Genomic DNA, 18,379 nt, shown 5'->3' on the forward strand with positions numbered 1-18,379 from the left:
AAACTCTCACAGCTCAAGGCAGGGTTGGTTTATCTACCCTTCGGTATCGGGTCCTGTATTGGCGCATACTGCTCTGGTATCATTGTCTTTCTTTTCTCTGACTAGAAGAAAATGTAAATGTTACCTAACTGCTATTTGGCTAGAATAAAATCATGAACCGTGACTACCGCCTCACAGCCTTTGCCCATAATCTGGTAATAGATACTACCCACGGCGACGATCTAAGTGCGTTCCCCATTGAAAAAGCTCGTTTCAGGAGTACATGGTACTTCATCTGCGCAACAGGGATCTCCACTGCTGGATATGGATGGGCATTACAGTCCAGATCTGTAAGTAATCTACCCAGCTTTATAAAGTATCAATCGTGACAGATACTTATAGAAGCCTTAAACATATAGCATATAGCTGTTCCCCTCGTTCTACAATTTAAAATAGGGTTCGCCATAACGATCACTTTTAATGCAAGTATCTGCCTAACAGACCTGAACGCCATGTCCCCGGTTGCTGCGCAGGCAGCAAACAATATCGTCCGGTGCTCACTTGCGGGTGCCGGGCTTGCTTTCCTCTAAAGTTGCTTGAATGCAACGGAGCCGGGATGGATGTTCACCTTAATTGGTGGACTATGTATGGCCTGTCTTGGCTTGGCATGGTTCGAGTGGAGGTATGGGAAGAGGTGGAGGCGGCAATGGTTCAAGGATACAAATATTTATTGAAGAATAACATGGTGAAAACTACCATACATTGTGGTTAATTCTAGCCATTTCAAAGCTAGGCCAGGGTTATCCTTCCCCACACGAGACCGAAGTGCGGTTGGTGGCTGTTCGAGGCTATCGACTTCATGCAAGTCTGCGGCTTCGTGCACTTTGCTGCTATACTCCGTACTCCGTACATCGATGGAGAGTCTACGGGTATAAATCGCTAAGTATAAGCGGGCCATTTCAATACGGCCTGCTGTATCTGTATTTCCGAGAGGAAAGGGTGGTTCCTTTGTAAATAATGATGATACCCCCGACAAGATTCTGCCCAAAAATGACACCTCCAATGAGCTAGAGCTGTATTCATATGTCAAAACTTCCACTGTCCCATGCGGTGTTAATGTAATTGCAACCCGAGTAGTTTTCCCCCATATCTCACCCGGGCACCCACCTACCCAGTGGTGTGGTAGTTGGGTAGCCACCAGTGAATTCTCGATGTTTGGTGCTTTAATTAGAACTATTATTATTATATTCGCCGTGTCCTTCGTATATACTTTGGTTTGCAAGAATTCTCTACAATATAGATACTACTCCCTAAAAAATAAACCTACCGGGGGATTCATTATACTAATCAAACTCTCGCAATCAATGTATCATATCTATTCACCTTAAACTAAGCATAAAACAATTCAATCACAAGTTTAGCAAAAGTAGGCTGAGAACATTCTTACATCTCCTCCAGATCAAACCGCATGTACAGCTTGTGAACGTCGGCGCCAATGTGGAAAGTAACGATCCTAGCAATTCGCTTTCTCCCTTGACCCCACGCACACAGAACAAATGCTGCAATGAGTTTGCCTATTCCGATGCCTAGCAGAGCATGGAACTCAGACGAGGAAGGCTTCCAGGTCTGCTCTGCGCTGGATGGATAACGTACTCCTTCGCGGGCTTTGTACACCTCTCTAACACACGATGGGGTGTTCTTTTCGTTGACATTGGAAACAAATACACTCTTCAGGCTATCCAGGGGGAAATCCATCTCGTAGGCTACCTTGGTAAACTCGGAAATGTATGGATCCTCGCTTCTCTTAGATCTAAAGATATCATCAATGAAAATCACTCCTGGGCCAGTGCGTCCAATCCACCACACCGGTGGACCTTCGTCACGCTGCGTGATGCTGATCTTTCGATAGGTGGAATTCGCGTTGTCCATGTTAAGGGCAGTTAGCAATTTCGCATCTAGCTTCACAGATTTGCGGTCGACAGTATAGTCCTGGTGTCTGGGCGTCAAAGTGAATGTGGAAATGGGGTACAAGCAACCCGCTGTACGGTTTTCGATCCATTTCTGTTGGATTCGTCCCCTAATTATCCACTGAACGTAATTGTCGGCCATCTTGCTCTGTGGTAGCGAAAGCTCTAGTACGATGAAGTAATAGAGAAGAGTCTGTAAAAATGCTGACTTGTAGACTTATTGGTATTGTATGTCTCTTCCACGGGATTCAATGTTGACTAGCTGCCTTTTATATAACTAGGACCGAGGCGAGGCTAGAAGTACAAAGAAACCCCGATCAATGCGATTAACTAAAATTGAAACAATGAAGCAAAGGAGAAGATGAAAAAGAAATACAATATGACAAAGAACCCTTGAAGTCGTAAAAGTGGTGTGTTGGGGAAGGTCAACATTCGAAGAATCTCGAAATATAGAGCGAAAATGATCTAATTGCGGATGTAACCTGTGCCGGAAACCTTTATCTTTGGTTTTAGATCAGGTCATAGTGGTGATAGATTTCGAACTTTTTCAAAACTCAAACGTTGGCATAAGTGCTCTATTGGAATCTAAGTTCATTTTTAAACATTCTTATGGAACCGTGAGATATTATAGCCGCCTGGCAGGCGCAAGGGATGGGCTGTCATGTAACCTACCTTCAATGCCGCCGACATAAAAGGCCCCCGTCTTCGCTGCTCCTCCTCCCTTTCTCTCACTTTCTATTATTCTGCCTCTCTCTCTTGCACTCATCGCCACTCCCTTTTTTTTACTCTGGCCCCCACCGACCACTGTACATTTGCTTTCAGGCCGACGCACTGCACCTTTCATTTTTACCAGAGATGCCGCTTGATCCGATATCCAGCTTGCAATGCCTGTCACCTAGAAGCGTAACCACTGGGATGATATAGCATCCTGTTCTTTCGTGTCGATGATCCTATTCCTTGCCTAGGGGAGTGACTGATCACCATACTACGAGGATATCTAAGTCTCCCTCTGCTAGTGCGCCTTTTCGTCTCTTATTTATACGGGCCTCCCTTAAATCTATAATGTGCTAGTATACCCTCGACGCTTATATCCCTTTACTACCGCACTACCTAAGGTTGCACTATATAGTCCCGGCTTTATAAAATGGTCTCTAGTTGCCTAGCTAAACACCTAGTTGTCGTTATTTTCGATCTCTCCGATCTCTCTCCACCTAATTAGTAAAAACTCGAAATCACAGCTTGGCTATCTGGGCTAATAGCGAAAATGTCGCACACGCCCTAAACCTTAGTCGATACTACATCTTATGGTCAATATAAGACCGCAACTATAGGAATTTTTGCTAGTGAGCTATAACTTATTGTGGACTATGAAACTGGTATCGTCTAGTATCCTCGACTGTAATGGGTTGGATTGCAGACTCTGTTTGAGATTGATTACTCTTAGTAGAAGAAGGATTACATCTTCCGGGCCTCCGTCGTCGTCTATAAAAGAAGCTACAATCCCACCAATATGGCAAAACTAGAATTCGAATCACCTTCAAATTCTCCTCCTTGCTTGTTCCTTGATTTCTAGCCGGTTTCTTTATTTTATGAGTGCCCGGCAGTCACCATATCCCAAGAGTCTTTAGCCGTCTTTTCACTATATATGAGTTTTCCTTTATATTTTTTTCGGCCCTAGAGTTGCGTATAATGCCTCACCCGACTAGACGCTGATCCTCACGCTAAGTAGCGCTTTAGAGACGATCGCTTCGCTATGGCCCTCTTCTGGCGAGGCGTAGTAAGGTAGTCTGTGGACCTTTTTGAATATGAAACGCTTTGATCCAATGGGAGAAATGCCGTATATACGGTCGGCCTTACGCGTGACTCCTAGAGTCTTCTTACTTTCACTATGCGGAACCGCACTCTCTTAAACCGATATAACGTTGTGGATATGTTGAGTCTAAATCACCAGCACTGTCGGCTCGGTACGCTTTCCTATATCTAGGTCAATCTAACGTTGCATTACATAGCCCCTAGTATCGCAGATCTGCCTGCAGCTTCCTGTTTCTGGGCGCAGTAACACAATTATTATTATAGGTCTCCGGGCCGTTTACAGTGGATGTGTCTTTGAGGTCACTAAATTATGGTATTTATCAGTGGCGAGAAGAAAGCGCTGCCTTATTACGAGGTTAAGGATGGCCTGCGTCTGCATAAACTCGCTCATAATCATACAGTGTCATAATCTCATCTACTGATCCAGTATTATTGGACTATAGGGTATATTTCCTCATCTTGCAAATTGGTGGTAGGATAATTTGCCCTCCTAAAAGTTCAAATCACAAACGATTGAGCTTATTTATAAGCTGGACGCTAAGCCATAAGTCTCAGAGCTAAAGACGCCTGGTGACTTGAGACTAGTTCGAAACTTGACTGCTTTATTCTATCATCAGCATCAGTTGTTGCCCTTCCCTAAGCGTCCGTTTTCATCATCTCAGCCACCACAGCCACTTTGGCTCGTATCACTACAAGTTCCTATCGTAGGCTCATCAGAGCGGTATTCGATTCATCCTACATCGCGGCTCGGGCCGAGATCATGGCAAATAAATTTATTGATTGCAAAGGTTCTGATTTGATGCAATTTCCGCTTTGGTTGTACAACCTCATGTATGTTGTTCCAGTGTATCGTTATCGACCTGCTCCAGATTCGTCTGTCACTAGCATAGGGGATGGATAGTAGGAGTTCTTGATAGGTCAGTCGTCTTTTCATCCAGTTCGGCCAATAAGGCGCTATTCTCCAGTGTTTTCCTACTTCCCAGTAAGGCCTTGCCTACAGTAGACTAGCTATCCCTGATATTCTCTACAGCACCATTCAAGATCAGAATTTTCCTCGATATTCTATCTGTTACATCGATGCATCCAGCTTTTTGGAACATTTCATCGTTGTTGAGCAATCTACTGTAATACCTCTGCACCCTGAATCTTAATTGGGCTAGGTATTCAGTAGCTTTTTCAATATCGATCTATATGTCCATCAAATCTCACCGGGCCTTGAGTCTTTCTTGTAGAAGTTGTGCTACAACCTGAGAGGCAGAGACCATGGCAACATTTCGATTGGGGCATCCCTGAATATCAACCAATTTCTCGTCGTCCACCCAGACTGCACAGCAGAAGGGCTTGTCTGGCGCGGGTATGGTATAGCCTTGGTAGAAGATCTTTGTTCTCGGATGCAGCTTCTGTAAGAGGATTTTGGGATGGTCTGTGACTACGCCATCGCGAAGAAATTGCTTGACACGAGGGAGAATCCCCATCCTGTCGGCCAGATGCCGGCAGTCCCGCAGGTTGGCTTGAGAATCCAGGAACACCGCCCCCAACACGCTTTTTACAATATCACCCAGGACAGCGTGCCCGCCCATCGCGGCTAGCTCAGCCCAAGGGTATTGCGTCTTCCTCAGAAAAGCCAGTTGAATCCTCCAGCAGTTGCGCCGGGACGTCGATCGAAATTTGGCCAAGGCAGTGGTAAGCTCAATGCTGTGTGAACGCAGACAGGTCCACAGATAAACCTCGTCCAGAGTCTCCTCCGCACGGCTGAGGGTTGGCTGGGTAGCATCTCCGACATGGGTTTCAACTTCCATGTGGAACATCAAACATAGAAACATCAAGAACATATTATTAGTCACGGCGGTTCGCAGACTTTGCAAACGGTCCACATCCAGAGTCCGATTAGGAGCGTGGAGTAGAGTCTGGGTCACCACAAGTTCGAGCACAGCATCCCCCAGGAAGGACAACCGCCCGTAGGCAGCGGTCCGAGGCATTCCGGATGCATAGTGGGAAGGATGCGTCAATGCTTCCACCAGCAGGCTGCGATCCGTAAATGTGTACCCTAGCAATTGTTCCATCTCGTCCAGCGTTGAAAAGTACGATATCACGGGCCTTGGCCGAGTTTGCTCAAAGCTACCGTCACTCAGTGCTGCGGCATACCAAGTCTTGATTGCCGGCACAAGAGTCGCGGCACAGGTCGCCGCTTGCTTGCTGCCGCCGTCCATATAGGCCGCGCCCACAATTGCTCTTACCATCTCGGCCAGCGTTCTAGCGCTGATCTTCCGTGGCTCCATGGAGCCCGGCGGTGACAGAAAACTGGAAATCCATGCGGGCTTCCATTTCCGGCCGTTGAATCGTCTGGTGATGAGGAATTCCCCCAGCCTGCACATCCTGGCTGCCTGGGCCAACCCCTGGTCTGAGACAACAGTTTCCTTGAGCTTAGATAGTAGGCCTTGATGCCAGGTGGGGTGGTGCAGAAACAATTGCTCGCTGGTGATGAATTTCAGAAAGGTGGCCCCCACAAAGGCCAACGACCGGAACCGATCAGGTCTCTCGGAGCAGGTTGGTCTAATTGCCAGGGAAAGGAGACCCATCCGGCGGAAGGCCATGCCTGATAAGACTTGCTCCCGTAGTCGTTCGGCAACCAGACATATACCAATCTCATGGGTAATACTGGGAATATACAGAGCCGCCAGGGCCCATGGAAGGGGTAGTCGATCCATGGTAAGCTCCTGGCCCTCTGAGAACGCCTTCCGGCCTTTATGGCCTGTCGCCGGATTTCCCGGTTTCGAACCTCCGGGAGGGCAGCGAGATAGAAAGTTTCGCCTCCGGGGTAGAGGGTAAATGTGTGCCCGAAGGCGTTGGAGGCTGCATGGGAGTTCCAAGTGCCATGAATTTATGATCCACGGGTAGGAAGGCCACGTAGGGCTACGCAGTAGGCCTGGTTCCCGCGTGTGTTTTTCGCTCTTCAAAGCCTCGTTGAGGGGAAGCCTGCCAGAGCATGTCTCCAGGAAAAGTTGCATCGCAGCAGGTGCAGCATCTGGAACGAAAAGGGTAACAAAGTCTTTTCGATCCTGAGTCTGTAGCAGATACCCATGCACAGACTGGAGGATCAGATGCGTGACCCGACGGTAGAGCAAGATATTCTGTTGGTCAGTGGCAACTAGTGAGCCTGGCCACAGGCGGACAATGATGGTGGTCTCGTCATGCAAGAATAGGGGAAACCTGGTCTGCTTGTGGATCTGCTGAGGGATGATCATCCTCAGCTCGAGACTGTTCCTTCCCGGGATTTGGATCTCCAGACGATGGGCGTACAGGCTCCCCCCGCTGGTATCCCACTGAGCAGCCGCCTCAGCCCAAGGATTGAATGGTTCCGGTAGAAGATGGAAGGCTTTGCAAGAAAGTAAGGCCGGTTTGATGAGGTCGGAGGGCTTAGATGGTAGTAGATGGTCATTCACCAAGCCTGCCGCCCGCAAAGCCTGATATGCTTGCAGTGCAGTGTCGGCTCTCGCATGTTTTCTACTGGACCACCAGTACAAGCCCTCAATTTCTTGAAGAGATGGATGGAGAGCACTAGGTAAGAGGACTGTGGCTCGAACCCGGCCATCAGGACTCTCCTGGTAATGATATAGGGGCCGATTGATGACATATGGCTGTCGCAGCAGTTTTGCACAAAAGGTGTTCAAATGGCTCACAGCATCCAGCATGCCCAGTCGAGCGCTATCATATATTAGATAAAACATCCTTTCATGCTCTTTTTTTCTTTTTTTGCAGCCATACATACCCTGTATCTTTCACCTCTAGTGACAAATAAGAGTCTGCCTCACACGGTGGGTTGGGAACAGCTCGTGTGCCATCTCGGTAGGTCTGCACCAGCCTGTCTTCTAATTCTATCAGTTTCCTCAACTCTTCCTCTTCCTGCTTGTTATTAGCGAAAATTATGAAGGTGGATTGTTTTTGGCGAGCTCTTCCGCGTCTTTGGATGAAGGACCTGAGACTGAGAGGTCGGTCGAAGCTGATGATAGTATTGCAGGCTGGGATGTCGATTCCCTCTTCCAGTGCATTAGTGGTGATGATTAAATCCAGTTCTTTCATACGGAACTTGGTCAGTGTCTCTTCCTGCGCACGGATGTTATCGTGCCACTTCCCAAGGTCTGTCAGGCCGTGCATTTTTGACATGCCGACGAAAGCGCCGCAGCGGAAATTGTCTTTGGTATCGGGATGATTCTCGATCAGTGACTTTAGTATCATCACGGTCGCTCGTCGAACCACAAATATCAGCCCCCGAAAGTCTCGATTCACCAGTCGGGACAGGGTTTCAAGAAGCCCCCGGCATTTTGGGGAGAGATCAGCAGGTGTAGTAGGCGATATGGGATGCCGCTCCAGCGGGCCGAGCTCGCAGAGCGTCTTCATAGTGAAGTCTTTGACAGCATTAGTGCACCACTCTGTCTCGGCATGCGAGCGTTGGTGCTCTTTGAAGTGCCTGATGGATGTGGACATGTACTCAGTCGCCGCCCACTTGCCGAGCTCGTGATAAAGGGCTTCAGAAGTTTGGACAAATTGGCGAAGCTGCGCGGTCCTTGACTGATGATGATACCTCTCTGCGTGATCGATAATGCCACGCAGCCAACTCAATAGCCGGGGTTCGGCACTAATGCGGAGTCCATCATCATCTAAGAAACGATAAATACACACCTCAGAACGATTGGTTGAATCCAACAGCTGCTGATAGTATCGATTTGGGCCCATGCACCTGCTGTCGAGATCACTCTCTAGCTTCCTGTTATATGGGCTATTAGCGCTTCCCCCTTTCACACCCTCTCACTCTCAATTGTAGACCTACTCGAGGCTAGAAACATCCGAATGGGCTGGAGAGGCCGACAAACCTAGGATCCGAGGTAAGATGTTCGGGATCGTCTGTTTGTAGGGATGGTAGAAGTTTTTCATGATTCTGTTCGCCGGGCTGTTTCCAGTGCAATGATGAGCTAGTTGCGATGGCAATTAATATCTAAACAGCCGAGGTTTTACATATTCCCATTTACCTTCGTCAAATACCAGCAATGAAAATTGATCAATTCTCGTGAACCCGTGCGTTAGGGCATCCAACAGGACCTGATAGGTTGAGACTGCGACTCGCACGCCGAACAGGGCGGCATCCCAAACGGCCTTTTCTCCCCAGTGGTCGACTTGATCCTTGCCAGTGAAGGATCGAGGGCGGCTGTAGGGAAGGTGGGACCGGAGAACATTGACTTGCTGCTCACACAGCGCAATAGTAGGGCAGAGAAACCAGACAAGCTATATTTTGGGTGAGCCCCCACCTCCGCACGAATGCTAGAGGCAATGGAAGAGGGGATAAAAAACTGCATTACCTTATCTGGATTAATGTTCAGGGCTTCCCGGATTCGAAGGACCGCTCTGGAGCATCGGTCAGTGCTTTGAGAAGGAGGTCAACCCATCTAAAAGACCAACATGAGAGTTTTTCCAGTCCCGGTGCCCATCTGGATTGCCTATTTAGCATTATTGTCCAATCATTTCCACGGAATGTTTCCCAATCTTACCGAGACAATAATGTTTTGCTGAAGACTAGCTCGTAACATTTCCACTTGGTAGGCTCGTTCCTGTATCGGCCACTTCTCCCTATCGTTGAGTACCATGCTGTAGATTGATGGGTCCGCAGTTCCTGAATATTTCAAAAAGTAAAAAAGGAAAATAGCGTAGTTCAGGGTGGGGGAGAGAGAGAGATAATTGTGGGAGATAAATCAACTTTACTTTTTTTTTTTTGCTTTCAAATAGAGCAGATTTCCTCCAATGAAAGTCCAACACGCACGTTTGCTTATCTATCTCAATTCATTTTTGATGATTCATATGCCTGGTAGCTAGAGAGGCTGCCAATCAACATGGCCTTTACTTTTAGTAATGAGTCGGCCAATTGTCCATAAGATCCTTGATTCATACATACCTAGAATCATATACCAGATTGTCTACTCCCTATCTCTGATCATTGAGCTGAGCTTCAGCCTTTCAATTATTCTCTATTGTAGTGGGGAAAATGCAACGCAGAGAAATCGTGAGAGCTGGGAGGTCGAGTAAGCACAATACGCGATCTTTGTGAAATAGGCTGCTTATCGAGAACCTTTCTGCAAATAGCCTCTGCTTCCTCTTCTGTATCAGCCCGGATGCCTGCTTTTTAGGGCGCTCAGTCATTACTGGTGCCTCATTCTCTATGTTTCGGACAAAGACAGACACCTCCTACAGGCATCAGCCAGATTGATCGATTTATTAAATATACGCTCTTTTTGACCTCATGCTCTTTCTGTGATATCTGCTGCTTTCCCACTGCTACAGAACGTTGCTGAGTGTGCGATTCCTTGTCTACTAGACTCGTTGTCAGACTGCCATTGAGCATCTCCCTCTTCGCTATTCAGTCTAGTCATATGGTTTCATTCAATTGGCGGCAAATTTCCTTGGCGCCCAAGTGCGCAGCCTCTTTCTTTGTTCGAGCCATGCCAGAGCAAGTGACATTCCCATACTGGACAATTACCTTGAACAAAGGCGGATCCAGTGTGATTGTCTGCTCCTCAATTCGCTCAAGTCTCTTGCTTTCTCTCTGGCCCCTCTCATGCAACGCGGAGGTATATCGATGGAGAGCAACTGCATGAGCAGTAGTTCGTCCAGGTTGCGAGTGACCTGGACTGGGGGGTCTCGATAAGGATGTTTCCACACTCGTCATTACATGGCTGCCACGATGGGCGTTTCCGGGAGCAATTGGAGAGAATATGTCGGCGAGGTTCCATAGAAGTGGAAGTCTTTCCGGCTCAGGGCAGAGTCTATAGGTCTGCCCTAGTAGGGCGACTATGAGATTCCGGGCACCGCTTTCTTCTCCGATAACTGTTTGTGGGTCTTCAGCGATTTTGAGAGAACGCTTTATTTCCGTCCAGTTAAACGTTTGAAAAGAATGGTTGCAATAATCCTGTAACTGCGTGAGCCTAACCGCCGGCGAGAGATGACTGAACTAGCGGGCTAACCTCAGTCTCCTTGCGCGACATTTCAGAGCTGGCGAGGGACGAGATAACTGATATTTGAAAGAGAAGGGTGCCGATGAGAAGATCTATAAACCATGTGGCGTTAGTTTGGATGCAGATGGGAGACAGATGGTCATTAGACTTGCCCTCGGAACTGGTGGGTTGACTGTTGTCTCGTCGACTGGCCATGCTAATGCTTCGGACTGATGGCAAAGCAGTATCTTAGGTTTTCGAAGTTGGAGAATTATTGAACTCCATGTATGGTCCCCCAACTCCCTTTATTTTGAGATTGTTCCTACAAAAGCATGAAACCAGTACAACATGGCAAATCTCCCAACTGTGACTCACCGTAAGGCTCTAGCCTGTAGACGTGGCGTCTCATTCATCCATTTACAGGCCCTCGAAAGAAGTATACGAGGAAGTGATGTAGAGCGTGACGTGTCATATTTTTGAAAATGTGTTGTCCATGCAGGGTCGGCCATACCCGTCAGCTGTTTTCCGTGGCAGACACAAGTTCATTTTATTCCGCATAAGTACAAAGATACGCATGCATGGCTAACATGAACTCCCAACCTTGACACTGCAGCAGAAGTATATCTGTGTACAGCGTACTAACATCAACAATTGGAGGGCAAGTCTGGTGCCAGCAGCCGCGGTAATTCCAGCTCCAAGGCTTGCATGACGATCGACGCAGTGTGACATGGCTTCAATCTGGCTTGCGTCATGTAGCGAGTGAGAGAAACCGAAAGAAAGGGATACATATTGGTAGCCGCAGAAAAATGACCGGGGGGGAAACAATTGGAAAGCAAAAAAAGGGAGCGAAAGAGAAACAAAGTAATGGCTAGCGTTGGGCAGCAAAGATAAATGATGAGATTACCAGAGCGCAGTGAGTCAGAAAAAAACGCAACGGGGCTGAGAGGATGAGCTTTAGATTATATATCAAGCTCGCGGCGGGCAAACTCAAAGACAAAGAACACTTGGTATATCTGTGATAATCATTTTGCAAACTTTCTCGAGCAAGACGAAATGAGCGGGGGATATTCGGAGGCTTCGCTGATCTCCCATCAGCCTAAGAGAATGCGGTTGCTCTATGAGCCTCTCTGCTTGCTCCACACTTTAAGCGAAGTCCGAGGGGATCGAATCAAGCCCGGTGATATATCCCCCGAAGGCCCGGGGCTGACTGCCCCCAGATGCTATCGATCCTTTGTGGATGCCATCGCCTATATATGTGCGTACCGGAAGAAGCCTGGCTATGTCACCGCGGCGGCCCTAGAAGAGGCCCCCGATGCGATAGTGGTTCTGCTGGCTGCCAACAATGGCATTGATACGGCGGTGGTTACTCTTCTGGAGAAAGTTTGCATGATTCTTTCATGGATCATCGATAATCCTACGGTTCGACTGGACACGAATGAGGGCCGAGAGGTGATGAAAATTTTGACTGCCTACGTGCTGGACCTCAACGCTCCCAAAATATTCGAGTACTATCAGCAGGTGAACAAATTGGTCTCGTCGGTGATGGAACGGTTGAATGCCGAGTCTGAGTTGAAAGGTACGCAGCCCTGTCTGTAAGGAGAGCAGCTCTTGCTGGACATCAAAGCTGATGAAGCGTTACCACCACGAGCAGATCATGACAGCATCATCAACCTCCGCAACTGGATTGCAACGCACCTTTCAAAGAGCAGTATGCAGCTTCAGGAAAGCGACATGCCAAGTCTGGCCCTCTCCAGCTACAGGGACCGGGAGGTGTTCAGGGCCTTGCATCACACCACCGGGAGCCTTCAGCTATCCCGCAACTTCGAGCGGCTCCATAAGCTGCTCTACAAACTGGGGAAACACGTGGCTCAGTGTAAGCGACTAATTGAGGCCACTATCAGGCTTCGCTTAGAGTTATCGCGAGGCTTGCGCATCGAGACGATAGGGGGGTCACGGGATAACCTAATCCCTCTTTTGGCCCGAACCTGCAATATTCAGAACATTAGTCATCGTATTTTCTCTGATCCGGCGAAGCAAGATATATTCCTACGGCAGTTGCAAAAAATATACTCGGAGAAGGAACTGGACCGGGTGCTGTCCAAGGATCTCTGTAAAGGCAAAACGCGCGTGCATGCGGAACTTTTAATTCTCGATCACTTTGAGCAGACGGGCGGCAGATTCCTCGACGAGAGGGACAGGTACATTGGATGCAGCAAGCCAGCCTGCTATCTCTGCCACCTGTTCATTTCTTGCCATCCGAGAGGCTATGCGAGCCCCCCTTCTCACCAAAAGCTCTACCTGAATTGGCGGTTCCCTGATGTCCGCACGGACGAACAGAATGCCGCGACGCGCTTTCAGCATCAACAGGGTGTTCTGTTTCGCATGATCGACACCGTCAGGAGGGATTTAAGAAACGATATCGCTACCAGTGTCGGTAAGCGGATGGGCTTCGCGGACTCGACAGCGGGAGGCACCTCAACTATTATTGACATCGAAACCGACCTCAGTCCATCCATGGCTTGTCTCTCCCTTGACGAACTACGAAAGACGCTTGATCGTCAAGATGGGGCCGGCCGTGGTCCTCAAAAACCTCACATCGACCCGAAATTCAACCCTTATGACGTTCCCTATTTTCCCAGTGGGACCAGCGTAGAGTCTGAGATTGATGATTCCGCCACTGGTGGAGTGAGGATTTAACAGCTCATGCTCTTGCTCACTGAGCATGATTTGGTTTCTCTTTTCACTTATTATGTCTGGCTTAGGATGCTGCACGTGACAATATTGCAGTTGACTTGGTGCCTGGGTATTCGTAACTGCGCGTGATTTGGAGTGGAGGCTATTGAGTGACCAATAATATTCAATAAGCACCCTACTTCTTTTTGAGAATGGGTGAATGAATTATTTTTTATTCTTTTCGGCCATAGACTTAGGATAATCACCGGCATAAGTTTGCTTGGCCGTAGCCCTTATGATCATTAGGGCTGTTGCGAATACGAATATTCGTCAGAATCCCTAATATCCGTTTTTCGAACTCGCAATTGCGGACTTAGCCTTTTACGCCGATTGGGAAAAACTCAACCGCAAAAGGAGGACTAAAAGTATAAGCAAGCTTGAGACAATGGGTCTTCCAATTCCAAATGAGGATGGTGTCGATTAAATCTTTATGGTTTTATTATAGAAGCTTGGAGCTTGTTAGGCTTTGATATCTGAGTCGATTCCAACATTTTGAATGGATATAGTTGTAGGGATTGCTGAGTATTCTTTCCCACCATTCTTTCACAGCGTTCGTAAATCAGCAGAACAAGTTGATTGATGCCTATATGGCCAATGAGGGTCATCAATTATCCCAAGTTGGAGTAAAGAGTCGTAGTGAAGCAATCATTTCTGTACTTTGTTTCCTATCAAGAAGATTCCCTCAAAGCCAGTTCCTCTTGGATGGAAGTTCGTGGTCGTTGCATTTCATGTATAGTCCCTCTGAGATACTCGATCTGGAACGACCTCACTGTTGACATCTTCTTGCCACCCCATGAGAAGCTCGACATAGTCTAACGGTAGACACTGAACGTTTACCGAAAAACTTATATAAACACTCAACTATTTAGTCATTTAACTAGCTGATTTTGAATATGTGGCAGAAAGTCAATTGACGACAGAGGATTAAACGATTTCACGCAGCAAACACTGGGGTGTATTAGGGCATTAGGAGATACACGTGATGTATGCGGGGCTCATCGAAGGGGGGTAACTACGTTTTATTCGGCCAATGGCGGTAAGTGCCTGATTGTCTGAATCTCTTTTGCATCTAAAAGAAGGCTGTAATGACGCCATAGAGAACATATCCTAGTAAGCTACTTGTTTCTCTATAGCTTTGGCCTCTGTTATCCACTGCGATTCCCGTTCGTTGCCAAGTCCCAAGGAAGTCCGTCACTTGGGGAAACTGACATGGACCCTCCCAGGACTGCTACCGTACTGTAGAGATGACAGAGCCCATATTAATCTTGTTTAAAGGTCGCGATTCAATTGTTTTAGGACGTCTATCTCCCTGTGCCGTTCATCATAGAACGAAAAGTACTCCGGTACTGCGCGACGTGGCGAAGGGTGATTCGTGTCAATGTTATCGGTAGTATGAGAACCGTGTATTGGTCAGATTCCCGCGTTCGTGTTGGATGGTGATTGGCAGCTATTAACGTGACTGGGTCTTATTTTTTGAACTAGTGTTACTCTGAACTCCGGAAACAGAGATGCCAACTGTTTCACGTTACATAGCTCGTCGACGAATGAAAAGATTGTTGACAAACAGATAGCAATTAAAACAGACTAGCTATAGTATATATAAATTATAGGAGACTAAACTCACAGGATTTCAATCTCTTGAAGAGCGTAGTCAGAAAGTTTTGAGCCACTACAGTAAATGGGCTGTCGCGGCCGTCAGTCAATGGACCTGGAGCCCAGCTAGACCTAGAGCTGTGGACGTACGTCCAGCTTGGACTCAAATACACAGCCCGAAGTACTTGGACCCAGATCGGCTGCTCTGGGCCCTTGTCTATGGAACCATAGCTCTCCCACTATAGCTCCTCGGCATTGGACGTGCGTCACTGGACCACTGGCTTGTCTAGATACTGGCCCCAAAACCGCAGTCATTTTTCCTAAGGCCATAGCCTATAAGTCCAGGGCCTTCTCAACGGCTTCTTGGTGAACGCAGTGAAAGAACTGGCGTGTTTATTGAAATTATTGGCCAAACAGCAACGCCCATTTTCTAATACCCAGGCAGCCCCAAGTCTCCTACAGGAATCATTCCAGCCTGTTTCAGTGATATACATGAAGCATACAGGATGTTTGGAGATATGATCTGCGGAACCCACATGGTGCCTTTCTTTTGCTTCCTCGCACTACGTCTTCTATCTAGAGTCGACTACAATTTTATTGAATATTGATTACTGTTCTGAATACGCTGTCCCCATCTACGGATACATTCAGCATTATGAATCCGACGCGAGTCCAGTGTGCAGTAAGGACAGCCAACTACTCGAGGCTAGAGGGCAGTGCTAGAACTACGCCACCGTAATTTATGGACTATTCAATGCTGTAACTTCTTGATTGGACGCCGTTCGGGTGCTCTCTTCCCCTCTGGCTTCGACTAAGCACTAACGCTCTGGCACACCAGCTCATTTATGAGTTGGCAGTTAGGACCCTATGCCGGCTACCCAGGGACTGGCCCTCCCCTCTCCCACGCTGCTTTTGAGGTATAAATACTAACTCTTAATCCCATTTTATTTTCTTGGCTGACTTGAAATCGAAACCCTCGCATATCAGTTCTTCACAATAACTTAATTCAGCCATGGCCCCACAAGCATCTTACTATGCGGTTTATAAAGGTCGTGTTGACAAACCTGCTATATATTGTTCTTGGTAAATGTGATCAAATCTGGAAAGTGGCGCTTTTTTCGCTGATATCTTATCTGTCTAGGAGCCAAGCACATCCAAGAGTGACAGGATGCGAAGGCGCTGATCATGAAAAGTTGAAAACACTCGAGGCCGCTTGCAATGGAATGTTTCAAAGAGGAATCAAAGACTTCGATATGCCCATCAAAATTTCCGCCAAGCGAGATACTATGCCAGTGAGTATAAGCAAACATTGGGCTGTAGCTGGTGGCAGGGCTACTGGCATTTTCACCGACTGGAAGTAAGTTTCATTCCTTTCGTAAGTAAAGTTGATATCTAATTAGAATAGGAGTGCAGAAAAAGCGATCAAAGGAACAAAAGCCTGCTATGAGGCTTTTAGCTCCCAAGAAGAAGCAGAAGACTTTATTGCAAGTTGGAAAGATGCCTTCGCTGACGTATCGCGACTGGCCATCAGACAAGCATTAGAGAATGGATGGAAGCCTCGTAACATGAACTTTAATGTTGAGTCAATTTTAACTAGAGAAAATGAGAATATGATGGGGAAAAATGACAAAGAGGTCAAGTTGTGTGAGATTGAAAAAAAGGAAAATTTTAACCTTTTAATCTTGGAAAAGTTGGCTATCAAAGAACATCAGATATGAAGCTTCGTCTACTGGACCCTGGATCTACAATCAATCTATTGATACGTTCTGAATTGCACCCGAATAGACAAGTAAAAAGAATTATCACCAAGGCCATAAATCACCGAGCTCGTAATCGCTTTGCTCAACATCAGGACCGGAGGATGACTTACATTGCTGGGCGAGTGCAGAATAGTGCCACTGTGTTAGAGTGCAGTGGGCGGTCAAGGGGCGGCTGGACGTCCCAAAGTTACGGGTGGAAAGGCAGCCGTTTCTGACCTCAAAAGCGGTCATTTTCGGCGTCAATCCCACAGGTCCTCATATTCTAGGTGTAATCTTAACGCATTATACTATTTCGATTCCAGATCTTGGATCTAGGGCCTTTCTGATCCATTTCGACAAACTAAAGGTCTTGCGAGACATATACATAATAGCCCCATAATATGCAACAGCCTACAATTTGAATTTGAAGATATAAACTGTGATAAGACTTAGCAAGTATTATAATCTACGATATGTGATATGGAGTCCCAGTTCATAGATCGTTAGACCAAGTGGGTCTTCGGACCCGGGGGCCGAGGTGAATTTGTCACACTGGTGGACTTTGAATGTCAGATTGGATTCCAGGGTTTTCAGTGAGTCACCCGCACCACAGGCACTTCCTAGGATATCAGCGAAAGCAAGTATCACCATGGCCACAAAGGAGGAATTTGTAACTGTGAAGGCATTCTTGCCCACAGTCCCGCTTCCCGCAAATAGCGAGCGACCAGCAATAACAACGGATCGCTTACTCCTCCGCGCCCTCCAACCAACCGACTTAGAAGCGTTACACATCCTGCGCACACAAGAAGAAGTCATGAAATGGACGAGTGCTAGGTGCATCGACGAAAGCATTGAGAAGACCAAATCCAAACTGGATCCGTTCCTACCACCAAACGATCTTATCACCGCCAATTTCGCCATCTGCCTGAAGGAAACGGGCGAGTTTATCGGTATTGGTGGCTGCCATCTTTATCCTGGAAGACATGGGTGGCCTGAAGCTGGATATATGCTTCGGACGGACGCTTGGGGAAAAGGCTTCGCGACGGAGTTCTTGACGGCCTGGCTCCGGTTTTGGTCAGAATTACCTCGATCAGAGCGGGAGGTCAGTGTTGATAAAGAAATGGTCATTGGAGAAGGTGTAGTGGATGGACACCTTATCGCTATCACAGAAGCAAGCAATAGTGGAAGTCAGAAGGTACTGGTGAAATGCGGGTTTGAGCGATTCCGCGAGTTTACCGAGGTGGATGGTACCGAGACTGTGAAGCTCGTTGCTTTCCGTTTCCTTTCAAAGCGATAGATCTCATAACATGTACGAAATAGATAAGAAAGCGTTGATATCACAATTCAGAGGTCTGATCACGGTATTTATGTGTAAATAAACGGAGAAAATGCTGCCTCGACCCACCTATCCCCTTCCAACATTCTAATATTCAATCCGTCAACCCCGGGCCCACCTCCATGCAAGCTGGCTCTCTAATATCTTTGGGGAGGGGCAATGGCACGTGAGCGGCCCGTCCCCGTCATACCCGGTTATAGATCACCGAGAGTATAAATGGAAATCATCCCCATGAGTTGA

General features: G+C 47.4%; 7 protein-coding genes across 7 annotated transcripts; 4 read left to right on the forward strand and 3 right to left on the reverse strand.

The window, feature by feature from the left end:
* Nucleotides 1-152: 152 nt before the first annotated feature.
* Nucleotides 153-569, forward strand: N7517_002698 (uncharacterized protein; the record flags this gene model as incomplete). Its single annotated transcript, XM_056720428.1, has 2 exons — nt 153-225; nt 436-569. The coding sequence occupies 2 exons, from the start codon at nt 153-155 to the stop codon at nt 567-569; spliced, it is 207 nt and encodes a 68-aa protein (XP_056584563.1).
* An 853-nt stretch (nt 570-1,422) lies between these two features.
* On the reverse strand, nt 1,423-2,088 carry N7517_002699 (uncharacterized protein; the record flags this gene model as incomplete). Its single annotated transcript, XM_056720429.1, has 1 exon — nt 1,423-2,088. One exon carries the CDS (start codon nt 2,086-2,088, stop codon nt 1,423-1,425), a length of 666 nt encoding a protein of 221 aa, XP_056584564.1.
* A 2,875-nt stretch (nt 2,089-4,963) lies between these two features.
* On the reverse strand, nt 4,964-9,397 carry N7517_002700 (uncharacterized protein; the record flags this gene model as incomplete). Its single annotated transcript, XM_056720430.1, has 5 exons — nt 4,964-7,463; nt 7,528-8,523; nt 8,630-8,751; nt 8,799-9,038; nt 9,302-9,397. The coding sequence occupies 5 exons, from the start codon at nt 9,395-9,397 to the stop codon at nt 4,964-4,966; spliced, it is 3,954 nt and encodes a 1,317-aa protein (XP_056584565.1).
* Nucleotides 9,398-10,173: 776 nt separating this feature from the next.
* On the reverse strand, nt 10,174-10,954 carry N7517_002701 (uncharacterized protein; the record flags this gene model as incomplete). The annotated part of the gene is made up of 2 exons (XM_056720431.1): nt 10,174-10,631; nt 10,735-10,954. The coding sequence occupies 2 exons, from the start codon at nt 10,952-10,954 to the stop codon at nt 10,174-10,176; spliced, it is 678 nt and encodes a 225-aa protein (XP_056584566.1).
* An 888-nt stretch (nt 10,955-11,842) lies between these two features.
* N7517_002702 (nucleic acid/nucleotide deaminase domain-containing protein) lies at nt 11,843-13,435 on the forward strand (the record flags this gene model as incomplete). Its single annotated transcript, XM_056720432.1, has 2 exons — nt 11,843-12,314; nt 12,390-13,435. 2 exons carry the CDS (start codon nt 11,843-11,845, stop codon nt 13,433-13,435), a joined length of 1,518 nt encoding a protein of 505 aa, XP_056584567.1.
* A 2,882-nt stretch (nt 13,436-16,317) lies between these two features.
* On the forward strand, nt 16,318-16,606 carry N7517_002703 (uncharacterized protein; the record flags this gene model as incomplete). The annotated part of the gene is made up of 2 exons (XM_056720433.1): nt 16,318-16,421; nt 16,465-16,606. The coding sequence occupies 2 exons, from the start codon at nt 16,318-16,320 to the stop codon at nt 16,604-16,606; spliced, it is 246 nt and encodes an 81-aa protein (XP_056584568.1).
* Nucleotides 16,607-17,452: 846 nt separating this feature from the next.
* Nucleotides 17,453-18,100, forward strand: N7517_002704 (GNAT family N-acetyltransferase; the record flags this gene model as incomplete). Its single annotated transcript, XM_056720434.1, has 1 exon — nt 17,453-18,100. One exon carries the CDS (start codon nt 17,453-17,455, stop codon nt 18,098-18,100), a length of 648 nt encoding a protein of 215 aa, XP_056584569.1.
* Between the last annotated feature and the right edge of the window lie 279 nt (nt 18,101-18,379).

The sequence above is a fragment of the Penicillium concentricum genome (assembly GCF_028827145.1).
Source record: "Penicillium concentricum strain IBT 3081 chromosome Unknown utg000001l_segment0_segment0, whole genome shotgun sequence".
Taxonomy (NCBI): Eukaryota; Fungi; Ascomycota; class Eurotiomycetes; order Eurotiales; family Aspergillaceae; genus Penicillium; species Penicillium concentricum.